Raw genomic sequence first — 22767 nt, forward strand, 5'->3', positions numbered from 1 at the left:
GCCACCAACGGCGTCAAAAGTTTTATCGCCTGTAAGGGCACAACATACAGGGAGCAAAACCAGGTTCCTCTAATACAGTACATAATAGGCAAGTATCCTAAATAAAGCCACCTCTACTCAGGGAACACAAACTGAAAACGTAAAATTCGGTTTTTTTTCCCACCATATTTAAATGAATTTTTCTCAGCACAGGCGGTATACCTTTAAGTTGCTTTAATCATTTGAAAAAATCCAAATACACAATATAAATAATAAATCTTGACAATCCGATAACCTGTATGACAACTCTTTATTCATTTCAATAGAATGTATATATCTAAAGAAAATACATGAAAAATAAATCTGATCGGTTAAGTTCTCTACTAATATCATTAATAATAATAATAGTAATAAAATACCCTCATTTTATATTATTACTAATATTATAACATGCACATCAAACAAATCAGAAAGCTTACAATATTAAAAATATTAAATATAACAAAAAACAAAATTAATAACTTGAATTCTTAAGGCAATAATAGTTCTTTTAGGTCACTATTTTCCAATAGTGCCCTAAAAATATACAAATATTGCTCAATATTCTGTATTTAGCAAACATTTTTGAGAACAGTGTGATCATAAATTCTATCTGCTATACTTGTATGCAGGCATACTAAATAAGGAAAGAAACCAGAAAAAATCTAGATATAAAGCTTAATGATATTTTTAACACACATGCAAGATATTATACAGCCTTTTCAACACATTTTCTTTTTCAACTGGAATGCTTCAAAACAAAACTAAGAGATAGTCAAAAAAATAACGCGAATTGAACCAAACAATGTAAATAAATATTGCACCAGACAGGTAGTTACCCTGTAGCAAAACAAATGGTTAGATCATTATATTAATTAGGACAATAGAAAGCAAAGAAATATATGAACACACAAGATAAGTGAAAGCCCTCAAAAGAACTGTTTTCAAATTTCATTCAAATACAGTAATTTTTTAATTACATCTAATTACAGTAACCAACAAATTACAAGAACGGTTTTTACACCCCTTCCCTATCCATATGCTAGCCAATCTCTAAATTAAACAATTTCAAACTTGAATAGAGATTTGTTTGCCGCTGCCGATGAAGGAAAACACCCTTTTTGAAACCTCTTACAGTACCACTGTATAAAGCTCCAGTTTTCTATCAACCAATGAATCTTTTTAAGTTAAGTTCATCTTTCTAATTTGTAAGTTCATATTTGCTTTCAACAAATGGCACTTGCCATGCCAAAACCAGCATTAGTTTTCAAACCAAGAAAATTGAGTTTTTAGTACATTCATATTCTCCACACTATAAATATTAAAATGATAGGTCATTTACTGAAATCGACTTACTACTGCCAAAGTTATGAGAAAAAGTATTATGGCTCCTCTGTATTGAAGTATACAATTATACTCCAACATTCTTTATGCTAATACTCCGTTTAACATTTAGTGACAAACATGCTGGTTTGGGATGGCAGGCCACAAAAAGTTACCATCTTCTAATTGTATTATTCTATTCCGTTGTTTGTCATCTTTGTTTTGATTATATGAGAATTTCATTTAATTATATTGACATCATAAATTGTCTCAAAACACACCTCACATATACATACATTAACATATTCTATATCTCATATCTTGATATATTTTTCCTTTTTTAATAGTTTTATGTTTTTAAATATACCAATATCTATCTTTATACAACAAACATGTATGTACTGTATGGGCCTATAATAGAAAAGTACTGCGTAAATTTCTAGTTCTGATAGTTCTAAAATAAAATAAGTGAAAAAGTTTGTAATATTATAGCAGCAATCTTTATGTAGTGTATATATATACTACATTCTAATATACACATAAATGTGGCTACATTTCACAGTGCAGCTCATCAAAAATGAATATCCCAGTATGTTTATATTTAAGAGAAATCAAAAAATAAATTGAAACTGAAAGTTCTACATGTAAACTATTTGTCATTTTAGTACAATTAAGACAAAGTGGAAATGGGTGATAGCCCCCTCTATTGTCAGGTTAATACAACAGCATCCTCTATTGGTGGGGGATGCAGAAAAGCAGTATTTAAAGTAAATGCAAGCATGGCAAAGGAGTTTAATGACATTATACTTGTACTCATTATTTAATTAAATGTAGAACAATCAAGGCAATCTTGAATATGATAATTAATAACATATTTCATTTTCTAGAAGACCTATATTTGATTAATTCATTTTAAATGTTATTGATATTAATAAATATCACTTTTATACTGTAGTATATTCTGAAGAATATTTTTCAAACTTAATTTATCAAGATTGTATATGGAGTTGTTTTTCATGTTTTACATTCAATATTTATAAAAACTCTGCAGATTGTATAGGAAATATTTGACACACAAGATGATTTTTAGAAAAATACTGATAGTTATAAAAATTGCGACATATCGAGAAAGAATCTATAACTACTACATAACTATATTACGGTATTTTCCATTAAACATACAAAACCTGACATATCCTCCCCCATGATACAAAACCATACACACTCTGACACACACACAGAAATATCCAGCCACACAACACGAAGATCCACCGACAGAAATCCACATACACCCTGATGCATCATATACGCCCTAATGTATATCACACATAGACCTTCTCTATACGCACTTGACATTCTCCCAACACCGACATTCTCCCAACACCAACATTCTTCTCATAACTAAATCTGTCCGTACACACATACACACATTTTACACTACAATTCCCAGCTTATGTATATAATTTTGCATATTGTTTTTAATATAAGTATTTTGTTGGTATCTTTAAATTTTCAAGGGAGCATACAGAGATATACATACAACATAATAAACCATGTTTTTTGATAAAGGTCAATAAATAATATTAATACCGATTATAATAAATTAAATAAAAACAACAATAATAAATATCTCATATGGATAAACATTGCCAATGTTATTGTTTTGGTATAAAACGATTTTTGTTCAACATAAACATAAATGAATTAATCAAACTGTTTATCATAGATTTATAGAATATTAAAATCCATTTAAATATAATGTTTCCCCAAAAAAGAAAAAAAAAAAAAATAACCAGCCATTTTAAACAAGGTTCAAAGGGCAACAAAGAGACATGTTACATTTCTGTTGAATGCAGTGATCACTTTGTATCTGTTGGACAGAATGGATCTAAGTTTATTGCTCTCTGCCAATGTGACATCCCAATTTTATGCATTGCTATTGTCTGGTAACATGAATAAACAAATTGATCTCTGCCCCGGTGAGATCACTGTTTCACAAATAGAGGACCATACTCTTCAGTGTTATAAAAATTCATCTCTGACAACACAGCAATCCACTAAGATCACCAATATCTTCAATGTGCTGCATACTCATTCCCAAAGTCTTTGATAAATCTGTCTGGACAGCATGAATCTGGACTTGATGATCTCTGCCAATGTGACATCACAAGGTTAGATAAAGAATGACCAGTCTTCAGTGAGTTGAACAATCATCACTAAAGTCTTGAATGAATGTCTTGTAGCACGGATGCAGGATACTGTAGCTCATTGATCTCTGCCTCTGTGACATCACTGTGTTACATTCACAGCAATTACAAGTGTCTTCAGAGGGTTCATGAATGAAAATCATGAATTTTATGATCCTCTTAGGCAAACTGATGTTCGCTACAGTAACATGGTGTTACACAAAGATGACTAAGCTCCTCAGTTCATAAAAAACCAATGAATAATTACTATAAAGTCTTGATTGAATTTACATGGAAGTAGTAAGCTCACTGTTTTCTGCCACTGTGACAACATGAGTTAACCAGCAAAGAGCAAGTCTTTAGTATGTTACAGAATAACCTCTGCCACTGCCAATGTTAGTGAGAGTGATTACAACACTCTTCAGTGCGTTACACACTGATCCCCAAGGTCTTCAGCGTATTTGTCGGACAGCATGGAGCGGAGCTTGTCGATGTCTGCCTGTAAATGTTGAACCTGTTTCAGTTTAGACTTCATCGATTCCTTGCTGGTACTGGTTGCATCTCCGTCAGAGTCAAGCATCGATGGTAATGCTATCAAATAAAAATGAAAACTTAATTTAAAAAAATATATGCTATAGATAATAAAATGTGGAAAAGCTGTAAAAATCAAAATAACATATCTTTATTATTACTGTGAAAAGATAAAATAACTTCCAATAAGACAGAGATCAGCTTTCACTGTCTGTCAGAATGTTTGCTAAAAAAATTATCAGTTTGTAAATCCATGCTCAGATATGGGGCTTATAGAGTAAGGGCTGGAGCTAAGCCCCAGTTTCAAGTAGCATGAAGAAACGAGAGCATGTTGCTCCACCTGGGTGGGACGCTGGTCCAGCGCAGGTTACTCTTAGCAATTTGCCCGTACCCCTTGATAAGGCTGAGTAGACTAAAGCAATGTAGATAAATTGTCTTGCTCAAGGAAACAAGCGAAGTGCACAGAAAAGGATTGAAACCCTGACCTCGAGGTTGGGAAATCAAACCATTTCCACTGCGCCAAACCGTCTCCACATGAAAAGCATACATGGTGGTGTTATTTATGTGTCTGTTAATGAGTGTGAAAAATATTTTCAAATTCAAATTTTAAATTGAAAGCACATTACTATAATTATATAAATTATTAAACAGACTATTTTAAAATATTGAGTATATTAATAGGTATCAAGATATTAGCCTGTGTCGAAAATCCAATCTTAAAGAATGAGAACAAATAAAGAATCTGTTAGTGTTACTTAATGTAGAAGACAATAACAACTACAGTTAACTTGCCTATGTCGACTTTGCCTAATAATTTCAAAGTCGATCTAATTTTACATGCCAAATTGTTGTGTTTTTCCATTAATTAACAATCTGTAAGTCGAATTTATCTAAGTCGAAAAATATTTCAATGGCATCTTGGATTCGACTTAGGCAAGTTCAACTGTATAAACAACATAAAAGGTAGGTTTCATCAGCTTACATTTGACGCCCAGTAGCATAGACATGTTGGGTTCCTTGCCTTCTGCTTGTTCCACTAATATATGCACCAGACACTGAAGGTCTGTCACGCAAGCTGAGATCTCCAGCAGAAGCTGCTGACTGTACTCAATGTAATCTTGTGACACAGCCTTCTCAAGTTCCTGACATTTCTCTGTCAGATTCAGATTATGCTCGTACATCTCTTGGCTTTGAGCCGCCAACTGATTGTGATAAAAAAAGAAGTAATTCATCACCAATTAATTATTTTTATCTCCTCTTATACATTCATTGCAACAACTTCTTTCTGAAATGAATATATGCACTAGCGCTTTACAATCTCCATATATCAATTAAAAAAAAAAACATTAATATCCTTATTGTCAAAAACATCCAATTGTAGTATTTTAACACTACAATTATTAATTATTTGCTGCTGTTGAACATACCTCTACCTTTATAATCTAAAGTTAAATACTATAATAAATTGTATAGAAATACTAATTAATTAATCAATTACTTAATTAGTACTACCTTCACTTGTTGATATGACAATAGCTTTTGAAATGTTTTATCTATTAAGCTTTTATTTTCCTAAATGATCTGCAGGATATCTAGTAATTTAAGACTAATTAAATAATTAATTAAATGATTGATTGATTAATTAATTAAATAATTAATTAATGTTCTTCAAACTCATCATCTTATTTAAGAACAATTAATCAATCAATCAATCAGTATGTTTAGTACTAGTTTGATCTCTGCCATTTATGAGTAACTCACTCCTAAATTATTTTTTTTAAAACATACATTTGCTTGGGTGTTTACCTGTCTCATTGATTCTTGCATTTTCTCTAGGTCTCTGTCCTTTGTCTGGAGTGCCTCTCTCAGTGAGTGCACCGTGCTCTCCTCCTGCTCTACCCTCCCTTCTAAAGACCTAAACTTATCCTTAGTCTGTTCATGCATGCTTCTTAGTTTTGAATGTTTGCTGTCAACAAGCTATCAGATACAATAAACAAAACACTTCTATCAAAAATTAATATGCTGATATAAAAAGTACATAAAACCATTTTGAATTTTACCGACAAAAGGTTTTGTAAAAGATGGTCACAAATAGTTGATTATCAAGTTAGACATAGACATCACTTTATTCATCCAAACATTTGGAAATTACAGAAAGCAAAGTTATGCAAAAGTGGAGTGTAAATATGTGTCTGAAGCTGACAATGTCAGTTGTATTCAAATGTCAAATGAATTTATAATACTTCAATATGGAAGATTGTTATTAAAAAAAAATAATATTATAGCTTTCTACTTTTTATATATAGAAGTAGAAATATAAAAAAAAAATCCATGAGTTTTATACTAATCCGCAATTAGGCTGTAGTAAATTGAAGCAAAAAACAATGGTCTGCTTTGACATCGACAGGCATACCTGTTGAAGGCGACTGACATCTTTTCGCAGAACATCATTCTCCTTTCTCAATTCATCGATATCCTTCTCTTTAAACAGCTTCAGATTTTCTACATCACTTCCTCCATTTGCACCAATCACTATCTTTAATTTACTGATCTCCTCCTTGTAACTGCAAAATAAAAATAAAAGAAAACCTTGTAAAGCCTCACAATCATACATGGTTTCCTACTAAACTTTTTCGAATTCAGGATTTTGAATTGAGTTGTATTTGTTAAGTTTTCGTTTGTGAATGTATCAATTATTCATGAATATTCCTGGGTGAAAAAAAGCAACATTGATTTTAACTTTTTTTGTTATCTAATATTTGTTGGTGTGAACACCAAGGAAATCCTGAAAAATACCTTTCTACAGACATGTGAAGTTCACTCAACTCCGTGTCTTTGCCTCGACTGGCCTTCCGTACTTCTGCAAGTGAGCTTTCTAAATGGTTGATCCTCTCTGTCAGTAACGTTTCTTTCTCTTTCAAATTTTTCAAGTGGAAGGTCAAAGTTAAAGAAAAGTTCTTAAAATTGATCTTTGAATATGAAATGACTAACCAAAAACACAATTCTAGCTAAACAGATTTTAATTTTTATAACACTGTCACTAATAATGAAGAGGTATGATTCCACCATGTTTAATAACTGTCTCAGTCTTGAGAAAGATGTTGGTGTATATGAGTTTGGCCTCAGTATTTGTAGGCAATCCCAGAAATAATCAGAAGGTGTTGGTTCAACTCCTCATAGAGTATTTTCCAATGATGGAAACAAACTAAACTATGTCCAAACTAGAATTACTATATCATATATATAACAAACATATTTCCTTTTTCAATTCAATAATAATGTACTGTAGCACTGTGCATGGATTTGCATTTCAGTTTCTATTCTTATTTTGAAGACTGATTAATATATTTCAGTGTGTACAGAATTTTACATTTATCTAATATGCTTTTTTTTTATATTATTGTATGGTTGGTGTGACACCATTTAATAGCAACTGCTTTTTTTCTCACTGCAGCTTTCCTTTTCAATGTTTAAAATGTTTGAATTACTGAAAGGAATAAAATAAAAATATATATAAAAAAAAATTATAAATAACCAATCAATTTTGATCATATAAAATAGAAAATATGTATTCTGAGTTCAAATAATTAAAATTCAGAAATTTAATGAAAAGAATGTTGAAATTTTAAAGACTATTTTAGTGTCAAAGGATATTCTTTCTACATTGTTGCGATGATCCTTCATGGTAGGCAGTTCTTGCAGGTAGCTGTTATAACTACTCTCTTTACGTTTAGCTTTCTCATACTTTTCTCGTAACCGTTCAAACTTCCCTTTAATTTCCTCGGTTCTTGATTCCCTTGAAACGAGCTGAAATAAAATGTTGATAACATTAACTTCCTCAACAGCTGTCCTATCTCTTAGTATGTTGTTACTGTACACACCCACAGTATATCTTAACTGGCAGGAAATATGTATTGATAAAAATCAGGCTAGACGCCATATCATACTCTATAAAAAGATAAGGAGAGATCATCTGTTATTTTTTTGGGGTATATTTTAGGTTCAAACATGATGATTATGAGCCGTTTGGCGCAGCGGAACGGTTTGGTTTCGTAACCAAAAATCGGGGTTTCAATCCCTCACTGTGCCCTTTGTTTAGTTGAGCAAGACACTTTATCTGCTGTGTTGCATCTCTCCACCCAGGAGAATATAAATGGGTACCTGGTGGGGTTGCCTGCTACTGTTCCAATATGGCAGCAACACTTTAAGCATGTGGACACGATGACCAGAGTGCTTTGTAACCTAAAGGAAAGGCACTATATATATACCAAGTAACAAATAAATAGCAAACAATACTAGCTGCAAAAATTCTATGTCTTTTCTCTAGTGACTATAGGGTAATAACATAAATCTGCATTCACATCGAATCTGAATTTTCGGATCAAAAGTCTTACCAAATTAATCAGAAAATTTAAAAACCTTGCAAGAATGGGGACATTAGCGTTCATTGCATTAGAAAAGTGGTTCCGAATTTTGATTCGGATCAGACGTAATATAGCTTAAAGCACGTAAAAGACTTGTTAGTATGCTGCGCCACAAAAGAGTAAATTAAAAACTAAATTGCTCTCCTCGGATGACTGAGAGCAATTGTTCTCCTTGAAAATTTCACTGCTTTGAATAGAGGTGGATCCAGGTGTCCAAATTGGGGAGGTGAGATCGAGTGACAACACTACCCTGGGGGATCTGGCATGGCCTTGGGAAATTTTAGTTTTCTGGAACTTTTGAGGCGACCAATAATTTCTTTTTCTAATAAACTCCCCCTCCAGAGCCTCATTTGCAATAAACACCTCTCAAAGTAACGCCTAGAGGACGTAGAATATCGCTTTTTTGACGTTGCCTTTGTACAACCAAATCTATTTTTAAGCTCAAACTGTTCCCCAAATGTATAACTTTATAATTATTTTGAAACATTGACATTATTTACAAACACTATAAAATAAGGAAATTTCAATTTATAGGCCGATTATGTAAACAAAAAACAACTGGAAATGCTTGTATTCTTCTGGCTAACTCGCAACAACAAACATACCTAGGGAAATCCCCAATTTGTTTGCATAGACGGCCGTACATTTTGTGTGTTAAATATGTCGTGGGGAATCACCATTCATATTAACTCATCAGTTCAGTAAATCACAAACTAATACAGTAGAATACACTTCATGATGCTCTAGAAACCAAGTTTCATAATGAGGTTTAGCAAGTAGAGTTTAAATGGCTGAATGCCATGTTTAGAATTTAGTTTCAAGAGATTAACAGTGTGAAAGTTCACTTTGTGTTTTGTTTAAAGGGGAATATACTGTAATGTGAGAGTCCTTCAGCAAAATGCTAATAGCAAAAATGATAATTACCATTTTTAAAAGATGTGGGTAATGTGAGAGTAACATGTTTTTTTTCCCTTTTTTTTAAGAGGGGTTGAGTGGCTACCTTATGAAATGGATATGCACTGTATAAAATAGTATCTAATAATTATTTCATTATATATTTTTTTGTTTACCTTTTTTCGAAGGTCCTCAACTTCTTTAGTTTTATTGGCAGTAGCATCTTTAATAGACTTCTTAAGTTGATCAATTTCATATTCCCGTTCACTAAAAATAAAAACAACCAGAGTATGATAAAAAGCTTCACTAATCAGTCAATTCAAAGTACTGTAAGTTATGGAAAAAAAAAAAGAAAATAAAATACAACATGTGATACATTTTGGGGATTTAAACATTGGATTACACAAACGAATGGTGATGTTGGTAGCCCATGAGTGGATACTTATGAATCTGAATGCTTTCTGTATAGTTTTCTTATTTTTCCCTTCCTTTTTCTATTTTTTTGTAAATTTTTAACCAGGACCCCAATGAAAACCAATCCTTTTGTTTGGATTAGTTTGGTTGTCCTGAATCCTGTTATTCTTTGTATTTTTACATTCACGGATTTGAAATAAAAACAAACAACAAACAATACTACCTGGATAAATCGACAAATTGCCTATTACTATTTTTATAATATTCAATTAGTAGTCTTTACTTTATAATAATTAAGCAATAATTTAATAGTATGAATAGTTCATTATTGTTGTACTTCACAACAGTATTTTACTACAGATAGAAGTTTTTTTAAAATAAATGAATACACAAGCATATGGAAAAAACATTGACAGGTTTAGGTAAGCTAAAGCGTGTACATGCAAAATGGAGAAAAACACATTGACCACATCATAAAAATCAATTAATTTCAGATTTATAAAATACAACAGAATCAAATGAAAGCTACTCAGCCTTACAGTGACTGAACTGCAAACCAGGGCACTGACAGCGTTGTACGACCGTCAGCCGACAAATGCAACTAAACACCCTGATCGTTAGACGACACGAAACCGTCTTCCAATTGTCGGTGGCAGTCTGAACGAATCGTCAATAAAATCGATTCGTTGCACGCGCGTAGTGCCGTTGTGTTCTCCATGGAATCGCATTGGCCGACGACCGCAGTGAAGTGCCAGGCTTTTGAAGTATATTTCATTTACATTTTTTATATTTAAATTAGTTTCCATTCACACATATTATCACCTCTTCCCCCTTCACATACAACTGAAAGGTTTCTACTAGACTACAGGATGTAACTAGTAGTACAGTAATGATCTTACTAAAAATATCATAATGAGGAAATAGGGAGTGGAGCTTTTACTGTGGTTGAGAAAAGATGCTGGTGTCTAGCCGTGCAAGTACTCGAACCCAGAACCTTTGGAATGGAAGGCAAGCAGCAAACAAGCTTGGGTTTCTTTGGTGACTGGGGATGTAGCATGTTTATAAGATACATGCCTTTCAATCCCATGGGGCTATGGTCCAAATCCTAACACAGGCATTTATTCTCACAATGTTAAAAAAAAAAAAAAAAAAAAAAAAAACCCACTCCCTGCAAGACTTTTTAATATCTTATTTTGTTTTGTTTTAATAACTTATTTTTTTGAAGATCGTAAGAGGAAGGCAGAAAATAAATAAAAATAAAATTTTGTTTTATTATTTTGCAAATGGTTTTGCCCAAAAAACATCAAGGAAACAATAAAAATAAAATTTGATATTTAGAACAAAGCTTAAAGCCTACATCTGCTCTTGACATTGCTCCTAAAGTAATCATGGAATTAATTTTCTACAATTGTGGTAAATTGATTTATAACATCCAGTTCCTGTGTTTCACATTCATTCTTCCACACATTAATACGTGTTTGTTTACCTGCTGGAGGGATGGAACTCATAAGGTCAGTTACAGAGGTCAATCAAGAGGTTGATCCTCTATATTACAATATGCTTGTTTCTGCTGATATTTGATAGAAAATGCAGATGACATTGATGCAGTCATTGGCCTATAGTTGCAGGCAACAGTTTTCACAATTTTCCAAAAGTTGGGAAATTCACCAAATGACTTTAGAATTTTTAAAGATTGAAAAAATAGACTTAGAGATTACATTGTCTCAACCCTAAGAAAAGGAAATTTAATAAGTGCCACCCAGCTTTTAGATAGACTTGGTTTAAATATAATGCAGTCATATCTAGAGGAATGGACCTTCTTCAGTAATTTGCCTCTTTATATTTGAATCATCATCATCATCATCATCATCATCATCATCATCATAACCATCAGTTATTTAAATTTCACTACAGTAATTTTGATTATCTGAACAGAACTTGATATTGACCTACTTGTTGTAGTTGCATCTGAGTGTTTGTCTTGGTCGAGTTATTTTTAAATTTTAAACATAAAATAAACTTACTGTCTTAACACTATATTAAAAAGACACTGAATTTTGGTTTGTATGGCATGGCTTACTGAAGAACTAATAATAGAACTAATTAAAATTACTACACATGATACCTATGTACAGATGGTATATCTGTAACTCAATAGATTTCAACCGTTTTAGATTTACCATTCAATACATGAAGAGAATTTGGCACAAAAGAATGTTTATACAGAGAGCCTTTGATGGAAGCAAGAGAGATACACATACAAGCGATATTATCAGAAACAAGAATAATAAATTATAGCCACAGTCATTTATGGTTAAACTGCCTATGTATATACTTTTATTGATATACCGCATTTATCCAAATAAACGCCCCAGGGGGTTTATTGTTGAGAATGGTTCTTGAGTTGGCATTTATTTGAGGGAGGCGTTCAGTCAAGAAGGGAGGTGTTTATTTCTTATGGTATAAAATGGATAGTGTCGTATACAAAAATAAATGCAACATAAATTAACTATTAAAATGTGGAAATACAACAGATATTTACCGCCAAAATGTGTTATTTCTTGATTATAAAAACTTATTGATCCTAACAAGGCTAGTAAAATAGTAAAATGTAAATTCTATTGGAATAGAACATTAATAGAATGTGTTGAGAATGATAATGCTTCCAATAAATCTGTTTACATAATTTAGGGGACGCCTTTTCGGAGAAAAAATAAACGCCTTGGGCCACGTATTCAAGGGAGACGTTAATTCCAAATGAGGCTCTAGAGGGGGTGGTTATTCAAGGGCGGCGTTTATTCAAAGCAGAGCATTTATTCAAAGAAATATGGTAACTATTTCATTGACTGTACAATGAGATCTACTTACCCTAATGTTCTGTTTAATATTTCCACCTCAGCTACTTTGGCTGTTGAAACTTCAGCCAACTGAGCTTTTAAAGAACTCACTTCATATTGGTATTCCTGAGAGAAAATAAAACAAGAGTAAAATATTCATAAAAATATTAGTGAAAACACATCTCACACATAATTCACATTTTATATTCATCATTCTTACAAACATGTCAACAAATATATCTAGTTTATCAAACAAAGTATATATACAGCTACTGTATGGTAATATATTGGTAATAAAAATCTTGCTATTTCCATGAGTTGAACACCGGGCCATTGGATTTAAAATGAGAGCACTCAAGGTAAAAGCTTCACTCTGCTATTCTAAAAACTTATACTGAGGTGTCTACTGTACTTAAAATTAAAACTGACCTACTGTATTAAGGTCAGCAAAATTGTTAAGTCATCACTTTAAATATTTTAAGAGTTGCAATTGATTGCAAAAGAATTAAAACTGGATTCTGGCGCAGCAATGTAAAAGAAGTTAAAATAAATTGAATGCATGTATTTATAGATACATACTGTTCAACTACTTGGTTATCTACCAAAATATTCAATTTGCAAAAAGATATCAACTGCAGAATGTTTCTGACATTCTAATCTATAATCATGTAAATTAGAATTCAAACTTGATGCTCTTCATTTAACAAAAAAAAAAACCTCTCCCTCACCTTCCCCACACCCACCCCCACACAGGCGGGTAAACTATACCCATTTTACCATAATTGCACTTGGTAGACTTATTTTATGAAGAAGTCAACATACAGTATTGCCACATGGTACTGTCATATACTCACGAATACTGTACTCGACTATTATTGAGATTATAGTGACTCCAAACATTTAACATTCTTTTTTTTAAATGTTAGGATGCATTTTTAATGTCGGCCTAATTAATCAATTCTAGACTGTGTCATTTATAGTTGTTACAGGTAACAGACGCCATGTTAAAATATATACAATAAACTTTACTGACCTGTATCTTAATAAGCATCATGTCCCCTTCCTCCGAAGCTCGAGCATACTGCCGATGACGATCCTGCAACTTCAGTTCCTTTATCTGTTCCTCATAGTGTGCCAACTCTAATTTTTGCCTTGAAAAGCAGAGTAAACATCCCATACTTTATTTACAAATATATATCAAATACTATCTTCAAAAGGAGTTGTGCGAAATTTCTCCTTTTCAGGATGGAACGAACTTGAACACAAGTTTCTTAAAAGTTCAAAGCATTCCGTTCATTAATATGCAAATTAACTGCATTGAATGTATCCTGTATTTTAATTTTGTCAACGTTTCATTTTGCTACATTTCATTTCCGAGTGTCTTAGGATAATGAATTTCCTGTAGTCAGGTTCACTATTCAATTAGATTATCATTCTCTAAATTTAGTATTGAAATAAAATATCACAGGAAATTAGTTTTGTAATCCTTAAGTAATTCAGTAAAGAAAAAGTCAGTAAGTTAGGAATTATTTTTCCATTTACAAATTACAGTATCCTTGGAGGGCAATAAATCAAACATGGTTTGGTTTCATTATTTACAATTATGCTGTAATGTAGTTATTATACTTTCAAAATAATTTACTATCAAAATATTTTATGCAAAAAATATATTTAAGTTGTGATTCTATATAGTGAGATTTTTAAGTTAATAAATGTCTTCTAAATGTTGAAATTTAAATTTATAGATCCGTGTATTTTTTTTATCATGATATTGTCTTACTTATCAATGATGATGTTTTTCTCTTGAAGAATGTTATCCTTGGCCCGAATTACAGCACTCAGCCGTGAAGGTTCTTGAATTGATCCAATATCCTGATTTAAATTTGGGTTACTGCCCCCTAGATTTAGCGATGACAACGCAGTATTCAATCCTTTACTCGACAGATGAAGATGTTCCAGATGCGCCTGAAGGTGAGGGTTTGTCTGCTGGTGTGTCATATGCTGTTGCCATGACTGCAGATCATATGACTTGCCCGCGCCATACCCAGTGGACAAACCTCCCGTATAATAAGCACCGTCATGATTCTCTGTTGTCAGATAGGAAGGCTTAGCCTGTATCTCGGCCCCTACAGATATCGGAGGACGAGGTAAAGGTTGACTGTATGATGTCGCAATCGCGATATTAGACGGTTTAGTACGTTCAAAATCCCTATGCCTACGATCGGATAACTCAACATATGAATCCCTACCAACTCCGCCGCTTCGCAACTCTTCGGTACCGACCGCGATATTTTCTCTACGCTTTAGTTCGGTATCTGCTTCCAATAAAACTGACTGATGCAGAGTATCTTCCTCATTAAGTATTCCATATGTTTGATCCGCAAACGACAAATCAATAGCGTTCATTTCTTTCAATCTGGTTGGAGAGCTATATGGCTCGTAAGTCCTCTGCGGATATTTTACATCCTGACGTTGGAATAGGTTCTTTGGTTCGTGAGCGAGTTCATGAATTGGTCTATTTGTCGTTAATGTACGTGATTTGTTCGGAGTATTTGGCAAGACTTGTGCAACTGGCGGACTTCGTGCTTCATGACCTAAAACAAGAAAATCCAAATGATCACAAACGGCAAAACTTTAGTTCGAACACACTTACGTTTGTTTTTTGGCAAATAAAGGATAAGAACAAATGTTTTGAGTACTGTATGATGCCAGTCGAGATAGCAAAGCTGATCTTAAATGATACTACTGTTAATTAAAAAAAATAAAAAAATTTTTTAGATTTTTTAATTGATATACATTTTGCTTTTTTGGTCAAGCTTCCTTATACTTAAATTGCTTTATTTTTTTGTTTTATTTTATACAACTTTAATGTCAAATATATCAAATAGTGAATTTAATCACTTTTCTATGTGGCACTCCCTTCACAAGACAAGCAATACACACAAGATTCTCTTCATAGGCTAAGTTTCAGACTTAGGAGTGGAGTTGCTGTTGTAAGAAAAAAGACCCGTAAGGCAAACTGTTTTTATACCTTATTTAGCAAACCCACAGCCTGCCAATAATAGTGATTCCAAATTTTTTTAAAAATGATTTTAGGCCAATTAGCCAAAAAAAAAAAAATTGAACTCAGGACCATGAAACTGGAAGATAAAGCATTGTTTTAAACACCTAGCTATTCAACTCCTATCAGACTGTACTAATTTAGTCTTTTCCAATGTACAGTATATTCCCCATATTTTTGACAAGGAAATAAACTACAGGCATCAAATACGGGCCTGCTAAAACACCAATACCGATACTACTATACTATCATAGTATTTTTTTTTTTGATAGATTGAAAACACATCATCAATCCTTTATTGTTTTCATAAGATCCCATTCACAATAGGCAATCTTGGTTTTTCCTCCAGAACCAAAACCTCATAAAATGAATTAATGTACTGAGAATAATTTTATAGTGCATTGTTTTATGACTATTGTATTTCATACGAATATATGACTTTTGCTTTATGTGATTAATTGTTCATGATGATGTATTTGGGTCAGTAAAGTTTGGCAGGAACTTATTCAATTGTTTTTGTCTGGTGAGTTAAAATGATAAATCATGAATTAGTTTGTTTACAGTATGAAACAAACTGATAAACAATACTGCAGACACTTGTCAATGACATCAGCAGCTGAAAAGCAAACAAAATAACTTCCAGAGTTGTGCAAAAGAATAGGATTTATATCCAAAAAGTATTTTAATATATTTCTAATTCTTAATTCATAATTTTATTTTTCAACAAAATGGTGTTTATAGGCAACAAGAGAAGGTTAAAAATATTCATCAGACTTTTAATAGCTCAGAATAAAAACAATTGGGTATTTAAATCAGAAATATTTAAATGATTAATTACATGAAAACACTGTTAAATGAATAATTGAATAACAATTATACAAAAACAAAAAAATTCATATTTTCAAAAACAGAATGAATGAATATGTTTTCAAGAATACTGTAAATTTGCAGTTGTTGTTGAAATATTTATTATTTTAAAACAGTAATGTCAAGTTTGTGGGAGGCTGTCATTATAAGGCTATAGATTATCTAGGATAATAATCTAAAAGAATTTCCTTTAAAAAATCAATATGCATGCAAAAAATACTACAGTTTGAAGACAAAGGTTAAACAGTAGTCTGAAAAATACAATACAACGGCATTTGAATAAAATATTTTAGAGACTGATTGATGAGGTAATTTCCCATAGCCAGCCAGAACACTCAGCCTGCCTAAGTACTATACTAAAGTTTGATCGATGGTATAGTTAAAAAGAAACTACAGTAAATGCGTATTCCGAATTTGGAAAATTATGAGCTATCGTAGCGAAATTGCGAAAAATAAAGGTCTTATAATTATAGAGCTAATACAGTAGTATCCACATTTAATTGAAGGGAAAATGTAATAAAATAGAATACCTACTTTGGGACATCCTATTAAGGGAACACCCCCATTAAAGTGACAATTTTTTAAAGGAGCAATATACCTTTTGGAACTACGACCAACACCCCTATTCAAGGGACATTCCAGTTTACAGGGGCACTGTTTTTGGTCCTGAAGGTGTGCCCAAGGTTATGGTATGACTATGAACTTTTCATTATAGCTCTGTTAAACCCCAATTGATAGAGAAAAAAATAACCCTGCCTTAAACATGTCTTAGGTGCATAAATATATTCATTATTACTCTAAGTTACTAAACAATACTGTATATTGTATAAAGTGAAATTACTGGAGTCTATAGAAACTGATACATGAAATGCAAATGCTTTACAAGCCTAGACACGAAACACACAACATTAACAAAGTGACTAGTCATGTTTGGGGCAAGTGGTTAGTTAGTGCTAGTAAAAACAACCCGAGACAAGAAACAAACAAAAAACACAAACACAATTGACAAAACGTTTGGAGCACGTAGACGTGGGACGTAGACAGAAAACATTTTTGAATGGAAACAAAATTATTAAAACACACAAAAATTAAAAAAACAAAAATTAAAAAAACAAGCCACTGTATAACATGCAAACTCTATTCTAATGCAAGATAGTTTTCATGTAGCACTTTAATAAAGACAAATTAGGCCTACTGTAGAACAAAAGGTAAAAAAGAGAGTTTATGTATGTCACAATATTTCAATTTAAATGTCCCAACAATTCATCAATACTTGAACTTGTTGAGAAAATTAACACTGCCATTCAATTACTGTCATTCATTTATAAATAATAACTTCCTTAGAAATGAAAGTTTAGAATTGTGAATTAAGGCAGTGGTTGGACAGTGTTTACAGTACGTTCGAACTTTTTGAAAACATAAATTGAATTTACAACAAATTAACAGATTTTGATGTAAGCAGAGCCTGTGGGTGAGTCACTTCCTGTTGAACCCAAGCCTCATGCAACCTCTGACATGATGTAGTTGACTGACATTGGAAAAATATAAGCATGATAAAGTCTGTGGCACAAATGGCCAAACACTTATCTGCAAAACATTTTTAATGAGTAAAGACACTGATTATAAAGTGTCTATTTTAGATTTCAGGCCAGATTTTGAGTAGAAAACAACAAAACTTTAATTTTGAGAAGCATATTCCATAAAATCACATCCGGAACAGTGCTTTGTTTATTGAGCAATCTTTCTGTCAACTGTGCGCCAGATCGCTGACATTTTTCCCGGAACACCAAGCTACAGTTATTGAATAAGCAAGTAGTAATAGTATTACTGAACTCGTTGAAAGCTGGCGTATAATTTCCGCCAATGAAAAAGTTTATCGTTTCTGGTAAATTGTAGTATGCAGTTTACATTTAACAATGTGTATTTCAAAACATTGTAAATAATATACTTCATCCTAGACAAAATTTAGTAATGGGGCTAAGCTTACAGGGGCTTTTGTTGGAAATTTATGGTTTAAAAACCATATATATACCAAGCCTCCCGTTGACTATTAATCACATTGCTGGGAAAATCATTCTGTAAAGCCTATAGTACTTTCTAAACCTCTTTGCTTCAAAATTTGCTGGCAATGCCTTGGCTCAGAGGTTCATTCTTTGCTCAAACCATGCTTTATATTTTTCTCAAAATTCATCATGCAATTACTGTATTCAACATTCTAAAACAAGCTTAGACACACTGTAATTAGGTTTGTGATCTTTACAGTATTAAGAATATGCTGAAGCTGCAAGCAAAACAACAAAGGCATTTTCCAGCCCGATTTAATTTATAAATTTTGTATGTAGTACATAAACTAAATGGATAGTCATCAATAAATAATGATACAGTACAGCAAATTTATAGGGGTCTCAAGTCTCCCGGAACTCACCGGAGTCTCCCGGAAAATCGGGACGACCTTTCACAGTCCCGCAAGCAAGCAATGATCTCCCGGAAATAACCTATCAACCGCAAATTCATAATATTTGCATGTTTTCAATATTTTGTTATCAATTGTCTGTGTGTGCAGTAATAAAATGAAATGTTTTAACAAAAGTCATTAACCGCTGCAGATCAGTGGAGGGTTCAAAGGGGGGAGGGAGAAGGGGAGGGGACAGCAGGCCAGGGCACATAAATTTTTCCACATTATAAAAAAAAAAAAAAATGGGGAAAAAATTTATATAATAAAATTTATGTCTGAGATTGTCATTTCCGGCCATGTGCCACAATCCTACCCTACATCTGTAAAAGTCCCTCACCCCCACCCCCTATTTTGGATTGGGACCCCTGAATTTGTAAAAAAAAATATAATTTTTTAATAGCAAATTAATATAATTCTTGTTTAAAATGTAAAATACAATTTCTCCAAAAATTCTAAAACGAATTTATTGTTAAGTCGCTAGACAAATTTGTTATTCTATCCAGGACTTTGATATCTTGCGTAATTTATGAAACGGATCACAAAATAAACCAATCATGGAATTTGTAGTTTTTAATACACGATTGGGAGTTGGTATTAAATATGTAGCATGGAAAGCATGACAGAGAAAGGCAATAAAATGCATTTTACAATTTACAGGCAATTATAAAAAGTGCTAGATCTTTAGATTACAACCGTACAAAATTCAAAAGCCGGTCATAAACCATTGACTACACCTTCTTCATTGAGGGCGCTCTTTCAGAAAAAGCTGCATAACATTAACAGGCATAACGTTAACATGCTTCACTCATGCAGTTGAGAAGTATCAGGTTATAATTAATGATTCTAACCATCGACTACCCCTTGCTCATTGAGGGCGTCCTTACAATATGCAAGCAGCATTCCTTGAAATTCGCATTTCAACTTACCGATGAAAGGGTCATCCCTTTCAATGGAATCGATAGAGCATAGACTGTCCAGATCGTCTACGCTACAGGAGTACCAAGTGGAGCGAGACGGTCGCAGGAACCGAGACGGCACGGACATCCTATGACGGGGCTCGTACAAACTATCATCATCATCAGAACTCATACTTGAAGAAATATCAAATTTTAATAAACAAAGTGGAGATAGTGGTGGTCCTCCCACAACATTAAAAATACTTTTGTTGAAAATTAAACTCTCAAAATATCTAAGGATCAATGACTTGGGTGCAGTACTGCTACGGTAACAATGCGATGATCAACTTTGATTAAAACACGAGATACAAGTGCCTACCAAGTAAACTTAAGTTATTGGTAGCGTCATGAGCTGTATACACTACTGCATGTATTATTACACTCATCAAACATAGAGATATTGCATTATTGCGAGTGTAAAGTAAACATCCAAAATCATTGTAGTAGACTTCTAATGCCTTCACTACAGTACCAGCTAACTGCTGTCGACAGAACTTCCTTGCAAAATGTGTAGCCAAATTCAGGGATACCCAAAGTATAATCATGCATAGAAGTACAGTTTCCTTTTATAGAATTGTATATTTCTGGAAAACCCACAAGAGCACTGGTATATGGTTCATAGTTCGATCCAATCCTTTCATTTCAAAGCAACATACTGGCCTACTAAAATAGAAACCACACAAAAGGGCTTGCTATTGCTCAACAAAACTGCAGAAATCTAAAATCTGTTATCACAAAAACAACTCTGCTACTACATCCAGCGTCAATGCGGACCGAAGCAAAGACAAAGATCAAATGAATAATGTTTCCTGTAGGAACTGGCAAAACAGGATTGTCCGCTAAGCAATTCCAACAGGAAGACATGTGACTGAGCATGTTACGAATAAACTCATGGTCGTGGCTCAACTGTCAAATAAATGGATAAAGATCTTGTCTGCTACAACACTTAAAAAATACTTTTCCACTACAAACTGGTTTACCCATGAACTACAGTACAGAAACATGTCATTTCAAATTCTTTTGTTTCAAGCATGTGTTGAGATGCATTAAAATTAATTGATCTGAGGGAAAGTTTGAACTACTGTATAAACCATAATCTTGGTTATTTCACATACTGTAGATTTAAACAAACAGATTAAATAGATTGAAAAAATTGAATATTAATACCTAAATTATAATATTTAGCATATAAATTAATATAAAATTTTAATAAATTAATAATTATAGTGTCTATCTTTAATTTAATGTTTTTACTTCTAACAAGATTAGGTTATAATCACAATTTTATAATTATAAAATAATAATAATAATATACTAATTAAAATAAATCTATAGTAATAATAAATCTATACTAAAAATAAATATGTCTAGATATTTTTTAAATATATTTTACATTTATGGAAAGCAAATTACATTGATTAGATCAGAAAATCAACAGTTTATAGTGATACCCAGAATATTATTATATAATAAATTTATATTTTTAAAGTCTAAAAGTAGTAATGATATAAAGGAAGGCAAAAAATAGATTAAAATATTTTCTTATAAACAACTTTATTCCTATTAGGTAGCTACAGAAATGTAAAAGTCCTTTAATAAAAAATATCAGAAACTATGTTTATTCAATGCTTATAATTTTGTTTGAAGTGCTAGAATGAAACAAACAGCTACCGTAATATTACATTGCAATTCTAAATCATTTTTTAATTATCAATAAGAGTAATGTATCGAATACATTGGATCCAGATTTTTTTTATATAAAATTAAACTAAGTTTAGAATTGATAGGCAAACATAATGTTGCAATGCCAGATAAATATTATTATTATCAGTGATGTGTACAAAACACTACTTTACAGTATGGTAAAGTTTACTCTCATTTTTAATGAAGGTAATAAAAATGTAAATAATTATTTCAGAGAAACTACAGACACCGAACAACAAACAAACTGCTATAGACACTGCCAACATTATGGCCACATTAACTACTAAATAGACATCTTAATAGGATTCTTGTCTGTTCCATGGGAAAGGAGAGGGGTAGCGAGGGGGGTCTGGCCTGTTGTTTCACTTATTATTACCTTTACAAGACAAAGCAAAACATGCAGAGAATCCTCCTGAAATGCAAACATCCTCAAACGACAAGTATCCATGTGAAGCCCCTGTCATATACAGTCTAGAATACGATGATTGCGAAAGGTGGCCCTTTGGTAGGGGGAAGGTGTAGGGAAAAGAGCATCAACCTGGACCAATGTTTTAATTTTAATTTCGACCATGTGATATTTCACAGTTATGAAAAACACCAAGAACTAATTACAGTAAATTCAAAAATAATCTACCAGTTTGAAGACTCCATCACACAGCTTGCATCATGGATCACTGGATACAGGTATAAATATTTAACAAACACCACCTTCAACAAATGAAACTATCAGCTTTATTTTCAGAAAAACTCTCACAAATACTACAAAAGTACTACCTTAACATAGCAGCTCCATCACTGAGGTAACTAGTATACAGTAGTGGACTAACTAAAGGCTAAAAGCACATGAAATGTAATAGGTATATACCATCATGCAACGAGTCGGTTGTCATGGATGAGAAGATGATCCTATCATATCTATTTCAATTTTGATTTACATCAGTGTCACTGATACTCTTCGCCTGTGGTTGTTAGGGTGAAAACAGTTGATGCTGGCATGATAATCACAGGGCTTCAGGCCTGTGGTTATAAGATTGGACAGTTGATTCTTAAAGCCTATTATTGTGATGGGCTCGGCCTACATTCAGTCACCACAGGGA

The 22767-nt window shown here is 32.6% G+C and overlaps 1 protein-coding gene across 4 annotated transcripts in view; it reads right to left on the reverse strand.

The window, feature by feature from the left end:
• Positions 1-270: 270 nt before the first annotated feature.
• Positions 271-22767, reverse strand: part of LOC117113427 (centrosomal protein of 85 kDa-like) — a 31618-nt gene continuing 9121 nt past the window's right edge. For 3 of the 4 annotated variants that reach the window (XM_033256750.1, XM_033256751.1, XM_033256752.1), the window contains 10 exons: positions 14408-15221; positions 13661-13778; positions 12659-12753; positions 9553-9643; positions 7713-7865; positions 6855-6988; positions 6472-6622; positions 5865-6035; positions 5041-5260; positions 271-4118 (listed from right to left, as the gene is read on the reverse strand). In XM_033256750.1, the coding sequence (XP_033112641.1) occupies positions 3949-4118; positions 5041-5260; positions 5865-6035; positions 6472-6622; positions 6855-6988; positions 7713-7865; positions 9553-9643; positions 12659-12753; positions 13661-13778; positions 14408-15221 (2117 nt within the window). In that variant the 3' untranslated portion in view covers positions 271-3948. Of the gene's footprint in view, positions 4119-5040; positions 5261-5864; positions 6036-6471; positions 6623-6854; positions 6989-7712; positions 7866-9552; positions 9644-12658; positions 12754-13660; positions 13779-14407; positions 15222-19936; positions 20754-22767 lie in introns of those variants that run through there. The other variant, XM_033256749.1, reaches the window with a different exon arrangement.

This window comes from Anneissia japonica, unplaced genomic scaffold (genome assembly GCF_011630105.1).
Source record: "Anneissia japonica isolate Jap-2015-1 unplaced genomic scaffold, ASM1163010v1 scaffold493_len2256704_cov171, whole genome shotgun sequence".
In the NCBI taxonomy this organism is placed as follows: Eukaryota; Metazoa; Echinodermata; class Crinoidea; order Comatulida; family Comatulidae; genus Anneissia; species Anneissia japonica.